General features: G+C 41.1%; 1 protein-coding gene across 8 annotated transcripts in view; it reads right to left on the bottom strand.

Annotated features, from left to right (window-relative positions):
* TENM3 (teneurin transmembrane protein 3) overlaps nucleotides 1-14,175 on the bottom strand; it is a 2,290,771-nt gene that overhangs the window by 94,623 nt on the left and 2,181,973 nt on the right. For all 8 annotated transcript variants that reach the window (XM_054701057.1, XM_054701061.1, XM_054701058.1 and 5 more), the window contains 5 exons: nucleotides 12,517-12,727; nucleotides 11,667-11,768; nucleotides 11,266-11,460; nucleotides 10,031-10,231; nucleotides 2,732-2,917 (listed from right to left, as the gene is read on the bottom strand). In XM_054701057.1, the coding sequence (XP_054557032.1) occupies nucleotides 2,732-2,917; nucleotides 10,031-10,231; nucleotides 11,266-11,460; nucleotides 11,667-11,768; nucleotides 12,517-12,727 (895 nt within the window). The remainder of the gene's footprint in view (nucleotides 1-2,731; nucleotides 2,918-10,030; nucleotides 10,232-11,265; nucleotides 11,461-11,666; nucleotides 11,769-12,516; nucleotides 12,728-14,175) is intronic.

Genomic DNA, 14,175 nt, shown 5'->3' with positions numbered 1-14,175 from the left:
AATTCATAGCCTATTTTACTATCAAAATGTCTATGGTTTTATGAAACCATGCACAGTTTATGAAGACAGTAAGATGACTAATGAAGAATATTTCTTGCTTTCTATTGGGAACTTTTGTTTGCTTCTAACTGTTTAATTTATCCTCTCTCTCCCTTCAATTAACCTCCCTGTTTGTATTCAATGAGATGACACATAATATGGAGAAAGAAAAAATTTTTTGCTGATTTATGAATATTCCTTCAAAAAGTGGCAGTTCCTTTCAGCCAGATGCACAAGTGTTGAAAATGGGAGGAAATGGACAGAATAGTAGCTATCCCGAGAGGAAACATACCATTGTTTCCTGGGTTGCTTAATCAGCTGCCCACAAAGACCTCTTTTAAAATGGCCTCTCAAGCTTCAGGGTGGGCACGTGCACAGGTACTCAGCAGACGGGGGAAACCTCTGGGTATTGGAAGGCCTGAATCTGGGACCACTTGTTCTCACGGTATAACAGCAAAAGAATGATTTAAAGGTTCTCTACATCTTTCAAAAAGTTTCCTTGGGGGATTTATTTTCAAATGAATCAGGTCCCTTATTTCTATATTGTTATTCAAGTAGAGTAGAAAAGCAACAAAATGAAATGAAACAATAAGCCAATGGGATTATTAATAACCACAGGAAGAGATGTCAAATTATAACAAAAAGACTTGCTGCTAACAAAAATCCTGTTCTCAGACAATGGTTAAAGTTGTTCAAGAACAGCTCATTGAAGGGAAACTAACACGGACTATTGCCAGGGAAACCGACACTACAGTAGAATGATCCATTGGGGAACTGTTGGTCGGTGAGTTAAGCCCACCTATGGATGCCTTGGTCCTACACTTCTGCTTTTCCAAGCTGCACTTGTCTGTGCTTTGTTGTATTTCCTAGAATACACAGTCAAGTATGTAAGATCCCCCCCCCACCCTAGAATGAACCCTGACTTGGCATGGGCGATGGCACTATACAGGATTTCTCCTCCCTGCCTCTGGTCTCCGGGTGCCCTGGGACTTGGGGCACAGAGATTTTTGATGGTAATACACTGTCTTCTGCACGCCCACACATTGTGATTGTCAGCACGTGACCCCTGGGCAGTCATGGCCCAGGAAGCCTGTCTCAGAGGGCAGAGGAGGAGGAAGCCAAGTTGGGATCCTGGGGGTGGGCACCCTGCCAGTGCCTGACCTGTGCATTTGCACTGATTCTGCAGGAAGCTGACACTTCCCTACCTGTAGGCGAGCTCACCTGTAACAGTGAGACCCCAAAGGTGGCTCCCAGGTCTGTTATCTAGTAGCCTGCAGGGCTGTCCCTTGGCAGGCACCTGGAAAGTGGGAGGTTCCTGCTCCAGCTAAAGTGGTTTTGCTCACTTGGTGCACAAACACCTGCTTTACTTCTGAGGAGCTGGAATGTTGGTGTGGCTGACAGTGGACACACCCTTGAGCAGTCTCAAGAAAAACCTTTTTTAAGGCTAAGTGTCAAGCAGGGTGATGTGGGCAGAATCAGTGCACGCGTGTCAATGCTTTCACCGCAGGAGGAAGCGGCCTGGGACTCAGGCTCAGGGGCGGGAGAGGAACATAGGAAGCTGTGCAGGGTTTCTCCAGACACCGTGATGTCTGTTTTCCAGAACTTTCTGGCCACTGCTATAGGCACGAGGGCACCGCCTCTGCGTTCTGTGAGTCTCTCTAGTGGGCTCACCAAACATGGGGTGGTGGAACCCTGAAAGCAGATGCAGGGGCGTCAATAAGAAAAAAGATCCTTACTTGAAGATTTGTACCAACACAATTGTGACAACTTATAAGATATATGTGAGTTCAATTTCCTATGAAAAATTTCTGGCTAACCAATCCCTACAAGGAGTGAAGCGCTTATTACAGAAGCATTGGAAGAAAAAAGTCCTCCATCAGCTTTATCATTTTTAACCTGTAGATATAAAATGTGGAAAAATGCTGTATCTGGAAATTTGAAATTTTTGAGGGCTGTGTCATTTATACTGCACACTATTACTGAAGTGAGGTAGACATTTCTTACTTACTTTGGATGCATTTTCTCTAATCATTTAATTTCAGCGACTCAAGTAAAAGCAAAGGCACTGACTTCCTTGAAAATGTGATAGAATATATGTTCTTGATTCTTTGCTTATCCATGCTAAATATTATCTATAAGCTAACTAAATCCCTTTTGATTGTTTTATTTAACTTACAAAGGCTCATGAATGTCATCGTCTTTACAAAAATGTTAAGCATATAAGTTAAAGAACTAAATTTGTGCATTTTTCTCCTATTTCTTGTGATCCTACAAAATAAAGTCATAAAAGCCAATACCTTTTCTTTAGAGACTGAAACATACCGATAAGCTAAGAGATGTGATTCTGGAATCTAAAAGGCCAAAAGGGTCACATATTTGGATTTTTTAAAAGCAAAATACATCAATATTAAGATTTGCATGGCAATTCAGAACAGTAAAAGGTAACATTCAATGCAAGTTTATTTATCAATAAGAATGAAATCATGTCTACGGGGGTCCGTTTTTGGCCATCGTAAGAAACAATGGATAAAAAATTGTTGGTCCTTGTGACAGCGGTAGCAAAGGAACTGAATTGCCATTGTAAAGTGATCACCTTATTTCAAAAAGCAATTGCATTCTACGAAAATATTCATTAGAAGAAACCGGCTTTTGCAAGCTAGAAAGCAGCACAGCCCGAGTTCTCCGGCCCTACCGATCGTGCAGTGCTCTCCGTTCCAGCCCTGGCTGCATTCACACTTGCCGTCCCTGCAGGTGCCGTGCTCCGCGCAGCGCGGGTGGCAGGCTCTCTGGTTACACGCCGGGCCCGTCCAGCCTTCCTCACAGCGACACGTGCCCCCCATGCAAACGCCATGTGAGCCGCAGTCCACGGAACAGATTTCTGCATTGGGAAGAGAACCAGCAGGGCACGAGAGGAGAGAGCCAGGGTGAGCATGGAAATTCACAAGCAGCGCGCCATTTTAAACTTGAATTGCTAAGTGGAAAACAGAATCATGGAACATAAGTTAAAAACATGTACATACTAAGTACTTTTCTCCATCAGCTACTGAGAATGAGAAATGGTAGAAATCTGCTGTTTTATTCATTGTTTAATTTTTTTGGACTTTTTTTATGCAAGAAAATTATATGATAAGTTTCAGGTGTTCACTGTTGCATCATTTCATTTTATATATTGCTTTAAGTATGCATCAAGTACACACAGGACATTGTTATGTGAATTTCCATCTGATGTCTATTTATACGTATGTGTGTTTTATAGGTCACACACACACACACACACACACAGGCTACCAGCAAAATAGAACAGCTGAGATGTAACAGGAGGAAATGTATACACCTGTACCTGGTACCTGTGTGCAGCTCAGAGTAGCTTTTGGCAGCTAAGAACACAAGCACACCCACACATGCACGGCGTTAACATCGAATCAGTGAAATATTAGTGTCTGAGGATGTCAGGTACCTACTAGGAGTTGGGCTTTATATAACCATGTAGCATGACACGAAGGGGCAATTCTAATCCTATGGTGTCAATGTTTAAAATATTCATAAGCGTTCCTTAAAACAGAATCCATCATGGCATGCTCATTAGCTTGTATCTGCCACACTAGGTGCTGGTTACATAGACAAGATTGTTGCTTTTGCTCGCTAGTAAACTTGCACTGTTGTCAGATACAAGGTACCTAGAACCATAATTAACTACTGAGAATCTGTCCCATGAAAAATAAGGATTTTCATTTACTAGAATTATGGGACAGGGTGCAGGTGACAGGGCAGGGGAGGGGTGGGGAGTGGCTGCAAAACTTTAATAGTTAGGGCTTTAAAAGGAATTCAGGTGACGGGAGTGATTTTTCTTCTTAAAAAACTTTAAGGTCTTTAAATAGGAGCGAGAGACACAGAGAGAATTTGGAAGGGTATTTTATTTTTTACTTTATATATAAAATTAAGTACTATGAACTATCTCCTTTTGCTCAGACTGCAAGGCTATCCCATTTTTGTTTCCTCGTAGAAGGAAAAATGCTGCCTTTCCTTCTAACCAGCAGAAAATGGACTATGGCCGCATTTTTAAGTTAAACCCAGTAACTTTCTGAGGTTGTGCGCTCCTGCTTCCCCCCTTCACTGCCCAAAAACCAGTTCTCAGACGCCACCTCCTCTGGCCGGGCCCTGGCACTGGACACCATACCCAGGCGCCTCGGTGGCCTCATTTCTTATAAGCAGCAGCCAGGACTGTTAACTGCAGGAGATGCTAGGTGTTTTTTAATGTCACATTTTCTATCTCCTTTGAATTAAATTTTTGATTAAGAGATCCAAGATGGTTTGATTAACTTGAGAGCAACAGAACATCAACTCAGCTCCAGAAAAAAAGAGGTTTCTTTCCGAGGTACCCTTTTTATTCAATCTAATCAATTTTTCATTAGGGTGAAGGTGTTTATCAGCGTTTAGCACACTAGCTTTGAGCAAGGTGCGTCAATCTTTGTAATGAACTTATTAATTAGAGTTAATTTAATTGAAGTGGAATTGAAGGGCTAATTAATGGACAAACTGCGGATGAAGATAGAGGAAAAGCTCTGTGGCTTTCAAACCTATAAACTTTTGTTTGGAAATAATTCATTTCTTCTCTTTTAGCAGCTTAAGCAAATGTTTTCTTAGGTGTACCATCTACTTATTGAATTTAGATACCTGAAGGTCGTTTCCACAACAACAGAAGAGGTAGCTGGTAAACTGTTTTTGCTTTATGATTCAGTTAGTGAGAAATTCAGAATTAACACCTGGTAAATTTTAAGCCTTCCATGTAAATGAACAAAAATGAAGAACAATGTTTTATAAACTTCCAGTGGGAACTATGCAATACGCAGGTAAATTTGAGGCACACGGACCTTGATATTTTCACAGGATGAATACATGCATGCTTGAGATCCTTACTAATAATTTTGAGCAAGTTTTCATTTTGCAGCTAAAAGTTTAATAAAGATTTTTCTGAGCTGAATTACATTCTTCCAAAGAAGACTATTGTATTCAGTTTGTAACTCTATATATTCAGAGTTTAATATATGTTAAGTGTTTTGCACTGGGGATATAAAGATGAATAAAGTGAAGACCTTGGCTACTATGTGTACACAGCCACTTATATATGAGGGAAATAGTGAAATACAGCAGCATGAAAAAAAATCAGTTTAAGCATGTACAACTGTGACAGAATTTTGACAATTCACTCTTTTAATATATGTATTATAATCTTTTAATATAATATTTGACATTCATAACAAGTATTATTTTAAGAGCCTAATTTACCTTGCGAGCTATTTAATATTAATTACAGACTAGCTGTTATAATTCAGGTAACGTGTTAAATAATTTTATATGAAGCCAAAAGGGGTCGATTTTCCTATGCTTTCCCTTCTTAGATAACTATGTGGAAAAAATTAGAATGAAATATTTCAAATGTGTGCATTCTATAGTTAATATTATCATGCTTTTCTTACCGATGGAGGCATAAGACATCTGAAATAAGCAGTTTTATGATACATATAATTATATCTATAAACTTTAATTGGATCTTTGTATGGGATGCATTTTTTACCATAGAAGCTGGAAATATAAATGAAAACTCAACAGGAATAACTAAATCCTTACTTTGATTCCAACAAGTAAGAATGGAGGGCAAAACAAGTTAACATGCCATTTAAAATAATGCCACACACCCATGTTTAATAAATATTGGTTGGTAGTGATTTCCAAAAACTCTTCAGTGAGCTATCAAGGCCTTCTGTGATCCAGTCCCTAATTTACGTCTTGATTCATATTTACTTTATACGCGTTATTTGCTCCATTGATCATGAATTTTCAAACCAAGGTTCCTGGTTCCCCAAGCAATCTGGATCAGTAATATAATGTCTGCATCTTAGATTGTCCTTTTCATTTCTACTAACTCCAAATACTACTAATATTTAAATATTTCTAATAATACAATCTTTCTAATAATATTCTACTACCTTAAAAATTACCACCATCACCACCAGTTCCATTAATGGTTAACAATACCATTTCTATGAAGTAGTAACAGACACATGATAAACCTGATCTGTCTCTAAAAATGTATGGTCAAAGATGAGGGAGACAGAAGAACAGGAAGAAGCAAAGGAGGGAGAAGGGTAGGAGGGAAAAGAAGGTGAGCAAGGTAGACAGCAAGGAAGAAAATGCCTAACTTGTCTCCTTAACTCATGGGTTCAACAAAAGCTTTCCATTAATACTGAAAATTAGCTTTCATGAACTTTCTTTGCTTTGGGATTCCATAATGGAATTTTTTTTCTTTTTATTCTGCAGTACGTTTTTATTTTGTTTATATATTAATTTTTAAAATTTTTTTACATCATTGTTCATTTTTAAACAATATTTGCTTCCCCCCACTCCCTCTGGTGTAGTCCCCGTAGAGTTTCCTTCCCCAAGGCACCCGTGCACCATCACCTCAGTTCCCTGTGCGCCTCCCTCCCTCCCTCTGATCCCTCTCCCTGCTCCTCCTCTGCGGGATGTCTCTGGTTTATAATTGTCTGTTTTTGCTTTGTTGTGTTTTGTACTGTTATTATTTTTTTACACTGATGTCATATTTGGTTCCCCTATATTCCTGCTATAAGTGAAAACATCCGATATTTTTCTTTTTCCTTCTGGCTTATTTTGCTGAGCATAAGTCCTTCTAGCTCCATCCACATTGCTGTGAATGGCATGAGTTTATCTTTTTTGATTGCTGTATAATATTCCATTGTGTATATATACCACATCTTCTTGATCCAGTCATCTATTTTTGGGCATTTGGGTTCAACATCCCTTATAATTAGGGAAATGCAAATTAAAGCCACATTGAGATACCACCTTACACCAGTAAGAATGGCATGTATCAAAAACAAAACAAAACAAAACAAGCAACAACAAATGTTGGCGAGGGTGTGGTGAAAAAGGCACTCTCCTGCACTGCTGGTGGGAGTGCAAACTGGTCCAACCACTATGGAAAGCTGTGTGGCGATTCCTCAGTCTACTAAAAATGGAGCTACCATATAACCCTGCAATTCCACTCCTAGGGATCTACCTAGGGACACAAAAACATTGATTCAAAAGAGCACCTGTACCCCTATGTTTATTGCAGCACTATTTACAATAGGTAAAAGCTGGAAACAACCATAAAGGAATTTGTAATTGGTAAACAGAGGCATATAAATCTGTCATTCCGATAACCTGATACTGAATCATAGGGTGGCAGACATGTCACCTGATCCAGGTTTCTCAGAATGCCAAGAAAGAGTGATTTGTAAAAATTACTAGTTTTTTTTTTCCCTGAAAACATGTTAATTAGCAGCCAAGCAAGATTTCATTAAGCTTTGTGCTATGGGGTCATACTAATAGAAATACTTCCATTTCATAAATTTCATATTTGGAGCACCATATTCCAATCAATATTTTATATGGACATTCCTATGAAATGATGAGCAATTAAGTAGGAAAAAGAAAAATTAGCCTCTTGAATTCTACTACCTGAGCTATTACCCACATCACCACCACTCCCATTAATGGTTAACACTTACTAAGGTTTTTTTAAAAAATATTTTATTTATTTACTTTTGTGCATAAGAACTAGAGTGTAGGCCAGTGGTGTGTGAGTGTGTGTGTGTGTGTGTGGGTGGGGGGGTGAGAGGATTCCCCAGAGACAGAGCGGGGAGCAGAACAGGCAGATCTACTGAAACACACTGCTGAGGGGAGCAGCGGGGAGACAGGAGAGGTCTGCTGCGCCATGTGGGTCAGCTCGCTGGGGGCTTTCACAGTGGTAGCGCTGAGACCCAACCCCTAGGCCACCAGAGAGGTCCCAACACTTACTGAGTTCTTCCTACGGTGCTATTCTAAGTGCTTTTCACACATCAACTGTTTATTCCTGACAGCTGCATAGGGCAGCACTGTTATCCTATTTACCAGATAAGAAAGGGAGGCACAGACAAGTTGAATAACTAGTCCAGCATTATTCCGCCAGTGACTGACCAGACCAAGACTTGAGCACAGGTGGTTCAGCCCAGAATCCTATTAAACAGCTGGGTTCAGAGCCCAGGGCAACCAGCGTGGGTGGGGCTGCGGGAGAGAGATTCGTTCACTGAATTGGATGCAGAATGTTTTCCTTTACTCAAAATTGCTAACAAAATCTGCCCTTTGCCTTCTGCCCCTTCCTTCCCTTCCTCTTTACTGTGTCTCTCCCTCCTCTGCTTTTCCTTTTCTTCTCCTTTTCCTTGTCTTTTTCTTCTTTTTATTTTTGCTTAGGTGGTCCGAGTGTACAAACAGAATCTTTCACCTTCTGCTTCTCGTTTATCCTCCCACTGCCTCTAGCACGCGCCTCAGATGGTCCTTTTCATTTCTACTAACTCCAAGTGGGTTCATGTCCTTCTCACTTCATACTGCTGGGAAAGAGCTTGGATTTGTCTTCTAGTCGTCAAAGCCTCGCTATTCACCCTCTGACACAAAATCTATATGGTTATTCTCCTAAAATACTGTCTCATCACGTTAGCAGACACACATCATCACTATGAGTGAGTTCTCCATTATCTACACCATCATTTCTAAACCGCACCCCCTAACTCAGGCCCACCCCAATTTTTACCTCCAAATACTCTTTCTTCACTGTCCCCTGTCTATAATGATATTCTCCCATTGGTATCTTTGCTTAGAGGAGTAACAGAAGTAGTAGTGGTGGTGATAGCCATATTTAGACTTGATGACAGCTAAGCACTGCACTAAGTACTTCATGTGTATTAATTCAAATAATTCCCACAGCAACTCTGTGAAGCAACATCTTACAAATTTAAGACATAAAATGGGGTTAACTCCATTTCAGAGATGAGTAAACAGGAGATGCCTATGGTAATTTGCCCAGGTACGTAGTCAGTCAGAAGTGGAGCTTGGAGGCGAACCCTAGCTTTCATTTCAGAGTTCATGCGCTGAACTATTTTCTAATACTAGAAATTCTCCTAGTAAAAATGCCTCCCCTTCCATTGCAATCTTTAAAGGAAGGCAAGAAATGTTAATAAAATTCTCCTTAAAAACTTTCAGTATTTATCAAGGCAGGAATACCCTTCTGAATGTACACTGAACTTAGCACATACTCCATGCAACACTCTCCAAAATATTAAACAGGAATATATTGGTTTCTGATTATTTCATGTATGTCATCTCCCCAATGAAACTGTCATCTTTTAGACAGAACAGTGTCTTTTCAAAAGGTGTGACTAATGAGTGGGTCATGGAATTAATTCATGGGTTGCAACCAGCATTAAAAACAATAGAATAAGAGGAAATTAGCATGTATCACTTTCAAAGCTTTTGCTGCAGTTATGTGGGAATTTGCATAGATCCTGATGTAAAAATGTTCTGGTGGTCATTTAAGTCATGGTCAAAAAATTCTCAAAGTCATTATTTCAGAGGGCAGGACTGATTCATTATCTTTCACCCCTACGAGGCCTATCAGTGCTCTGTACAGAGTGATGCTCAATAAATACTTGACTGGCTTGATGAAATGGCTGCCTGCCTTTTCTATTATAATTGCAAACTCAGTGCTGAACCAACATATATACATCAGAGTACTTATAGATGTACATACACTCTTTGTTATATGATCATGTTGAACCTGATGTTGTTAAACAATTTTTGAGTTGAGCTTTGCCTGTATTGAGATAATGTGTTTAAATTCCTAAGCTGCTCACAGGCCCCAAGTGTTAAAAAGACAGTGTTTTGCACGAGTGAAAGATTATTCTTTACAATAATCTTAAAGAATGCATTTCAATGGCAAATTGACTAAGCCTGATTCCCTTTCATAAGATGACGAAACTTCATTATTTTTACCATGTATTTCTAGAAATAATCCCTTTAACAAAATCTACATTAAATGCAGTGTGTTTAAAAAAATTAAATCTCTTAGTGTTCAGCTAAACCGTGCAAACAGGGAACAGCTCTCTGCTCACGCCCTCACCATTGGAGCAGTCTGGGCCGGTCCAGTTGGGGTCACAGGTACAGGAGCCACTTTCTTGGAGGTACGTGCCGTGGCCAGAGCACTGGTCGGGACACATGGTCTTGAGGATTTCACAATTGTTGCCGCCCCATCCGGGGCTGCAGTGGCATTCCCCGTGGATACACACGCCGTGATTTGAACATCCGGGATCGAGACAGTCCGCTGGGTAAAGAAGGGAGAGTCAGGCTAGGAGACGTGATGCATAGCACATGCAGAATAAAGCCCTAATCTAGGTTCTAGCAACATTTTGGAGAATCACATTTACCATTTTCAAGAACTTATGTCTAAAAAGGCAAAGAATCCTACAATCAAGCATGAAGAATCAGGCCATCTAGGTCACGGAAGCTCTTGCAGGCATTTGTAATTTTCATGAATTACATACATAGGTGGTTGAGATTTCAGGCGATTGCCCTCTGTTCTGTCTAATCACACATTACTGAGTCTTGGCTTCTCTATAACGAAATATGCATCATCTGACCTAATCCCTGATCACTGAGGACTGACAGCTGTAAGGGGCCCTCAAACTGTTTGAGAAATAAATGAGTTGCACACGCTCTATCCTTCTTAATTCACTGTAATGTGCTTTAGATGACGAGATTTAATTTAGCAATTTGACTCAATAAAACTTTACACTTGTAGGGTCAATGGCCTGAAAATTTAATTCCAGAGACTTAATTGCATGACTTTGTGTGTGCAGATCAATAAAATCAATTCGATTGAAGAACAGGAATGGTGCTTTTCTGCTTTCTGAAAAAACAGCTGCACCTGGCTGTCTAGCAGGTGACTGAGATCATTACGCAGTCACGGGACCAACCTGACGTCACACTTTTGTCACTGGTATATTATATTGAGTATTCTGGTTTTCCAGAGATGCCAACATGCTGGATACAGAAGGTGCAGAAGGTGGCATCAATATGAAAAACTGTAAAAAAAAAAAGCAAAACAGTCCGCTGTGGGCTTCAAGACTCAAATGTTTGCTTCCTTCCTCAACATCAAAAAGAAATCGCTCACACTCTAGGTGGTTGTTCCTTTGTTAGCTAAAATGTTAACAGGACAATGCGTCCATCTCGAAGGACATCACGGTGACTTTGGGAAAGAGCCCATAAGAAGCTTCCTCTGCCAGAGTGAAGATGGCAAATATAATGTGACTCTTGAGGAAGCCAGCAACAGACCCCGGTGAATACTGACACGGTTACCTTCTTCGCAGTTTTCTCCTTTGTATCCCGAGTTGCAAGCACAAGAGCCCATGATGCAGATCCCACGCCCCCCGCACTGGGGGTCGATGCACTGGGTGGTGGGCACGTCACACTCGGTGCCCTTCCAGCCGCTGAAACAGAGGCAGCGGCCTTTGGAGTACTGGCCGTTGCCGCTGCACAGCACCGGGCAGGCCGCTGCGAGACAGAACAGCACAGAAGGGTTACCCGCCTCGCTCACCGCCGCCGGGTTCTGACGAAAAGACACCTCCCTGGGACAGGGAGGGAGCCCCCCATCTCCCACCCCCGACCCCTTTTTCTTTCCTGTCTTGGTAGTTTTCTGCATCGCTCCTGTTTCTACGGGTTATTTATATGGGCTTAAGAAAAGACTCAGACTCGCCTACCTCTTGAACAATCCGGACCTAGAAATCCTGGAAAGCAATGGCAAGTTCCAGAAACACACTCTCCATTCCCATGGCAATTTCGGGGGCATTCTACCACTGACTCTGTGGAAGAGAGAAAGAAGGGACCTCAGTGATCTAGTCTTGCCTCTCCCACAGGGTAAACTGTGTCTCCTTGAGCATTTTAAGTTACATGGTGAAGGAGGTGAGGATGGCCTGGTTCCAAGCCAAAACACAAAAATAAAAGAGGGCCTCCCCTGGTGGCACAGCGGTTGAGCACTGTGCTGTGAAGCTGTCCGCAGCCTCTGTAGTGCCAGTTCGATCCCCGGCCACCGGGAGGGTCCCACATGGCGCGCAGACCTCTCCTGCGGCCCGCTGCTCCCCTCAACAGTGTATTTCGTCAGCCTGCCTGTTCTGTTCCCCGCTCTGGCTCTGGTGAATCCTCTCACCCTCCTGTGCTTCTGACTGTGCCCAGTGCTTGTATAAATAAATAAATCTTAAAAAACAAACCCCCAAAAAACCCCACAAAAATAAAAGGAGAAAGAATTCATTGCTACTTGTGAGCCAAGCCACAAAGCAAAGCAAAGCAGCACATTTCAAAGGCAAGTGTCCTCACACGTCCTGCTCCAAGCTGCCAGTGCCTCCTGGCTTGTCACATATTCATTAAAAAAAACAAAAAAAAAAAAAAAAAAAAAAAACCAAAAAAAAAACCCAAAACTTAAAAAAATAGTTCTCACATTGAACCTCCGGCTCGGACACCCTAGGAACCACCCAAACTTGGTGGAGACCATTTAGTTGCTAGTCAACAGTGTTTGGTCTGTAGCCTGGAAAAAGAATCGCAGACTGCTCTTACCTATCACAATGGTATTAAAAGACACCTGCTCCGCATTTTTCCCATCGTTATAAAAAGCCAGATGCCAGATTCCAGAGTCCAAGTACTGGATGAAGCCGGCCTCGTGCAGGCTGACGGACCTCGCCTGCCGCCCTGCTCTCTCGGCTTCCAGCAGGTTCCGCTGCTCTCTTGCGATCAGCCTGCTGCCATCCAGGAGCTCGACAAAGTCGTACTGAGGACGAGGAAGAGTGTTTTGTGGTCAGAGAGAGGATGCGTTAGCTGCCCCTCTTTTTTCTTCTCCTCAAACTCTTGGAATCAAGTTGCTGATCAACTGGACTTCTGTGCAATATACAGTTATAGGGACGAGGAAAACTTCCTACTGTGTGCCATTGCTATATTTCAATTTCACCACCATTTTTTTTCTCTTATTGGGCAGTATGTTTTTATGATTGACTTAATTCTCCAACTGATACAAAGTTGGGTGAGCTTAAGTAGTTTGGAATACAGTCGTAAACCCATAACTTTCCAAGTCAGCGAGTGGTCTTATGTTAGTTAGGTCAGGAGATAGTCTATTAAGGTCTCCTCCTATTTAATATTCATGTATGTTTCTTAATAACTAAAGGTGAAAATGACCCAACAATACCATTGCTATGTATTTATACAAATGTATGAAAACACTAATACAGAAAGATTTACTCACCCCTTAGTTCATAGTACCATAATTCATAACAGCCAGGACATGAAATCAACCCAAATGCCCATTGACAGATGATTGGATAAAGAAAACGTGACATTTATACTCAATGGAATTCTACTCAATTATTAAAAAATATGAAATCGTGCCTTTGGGGACAATATGGTTGGATTTTGAAGTGATGCTGCTGAGATAAGTCAGACAAAGACACGGGTGGCTTCACTCATTTGTGGAATATAAATAACAAAAACAAACAACTGACAATAAAACACAAGAAAAATAACTCCAAGAATCACAGAAAAATATGGTGGTTACCAGAGAGGATGCAGGAGGAACAGGTAACAGGGATCAATTTGATGGTGGGAGAGTGGCACTAGAATTTTGGGGGTGGATTCGGTGTGGGTTATATACTGTGCTCCTGTATCTTACACACTATTGTAAACTGATGGTAAATTAAAAAGTGAAAGGGAGGAAATTTTGAGTTTCAACTTGTCTTTCAAGTATACACTCATAACCAACACTTTCTCACAGAGATCGCCAATTGCCTCACACTACAAACAAGAAGATAAGGCGGGAGTACCGTGCATGATGGAGTTGGCAGGAGTAACTGACACTTGGGCATCTTCCCAGTGCTGGGCTATTCTGCAGAGAAATTTACACCCACCCCAGAGGAGGCTTATTCAGACATCCAAAGAAAAGTTCCCTGCTTAGTGCTAAAACCACCCCTTTGGAAAGTGAACAAATTACATGGAATAGAAATACTCTATAACCTTTGTTTTTAGGGTGTAAAGTATGGGTTTTTGGGCAAACTTGAGCTTTGCTTTATAACACCTACTGATAAGATGGAGATGTAGATTTCATGTGGGGGAAAGCCTTAAGATCTGATGTTATTTTTAGGACAAAGTTCAGTCTTATCATTTTGGAGGAGGTAAAATTCTGAAGAAAATTCGAATTTCTGAAGAACCAGACTACTCTTGTTTAACTCA

Source organism: Talpa occidentalis, unplaced genomic scaffold (genome assembly GCF_014898055.3).
Source record: "Talpa occidentalis isolate TD23 unplaced genomic scaffold, MPIMG_talOcc4v2.1 talOcc4.4, whole genome shotgun sequence".
Lineage (NCBI taxonomy): Eukaryota > Metazoa > Chordata > Mammalia > Eulipotyphla > Talpidae > Talpa > Talpa occidentalis.
This window is presented reverse-complemented; position numbering and strand designations above follow the sequence as displayed.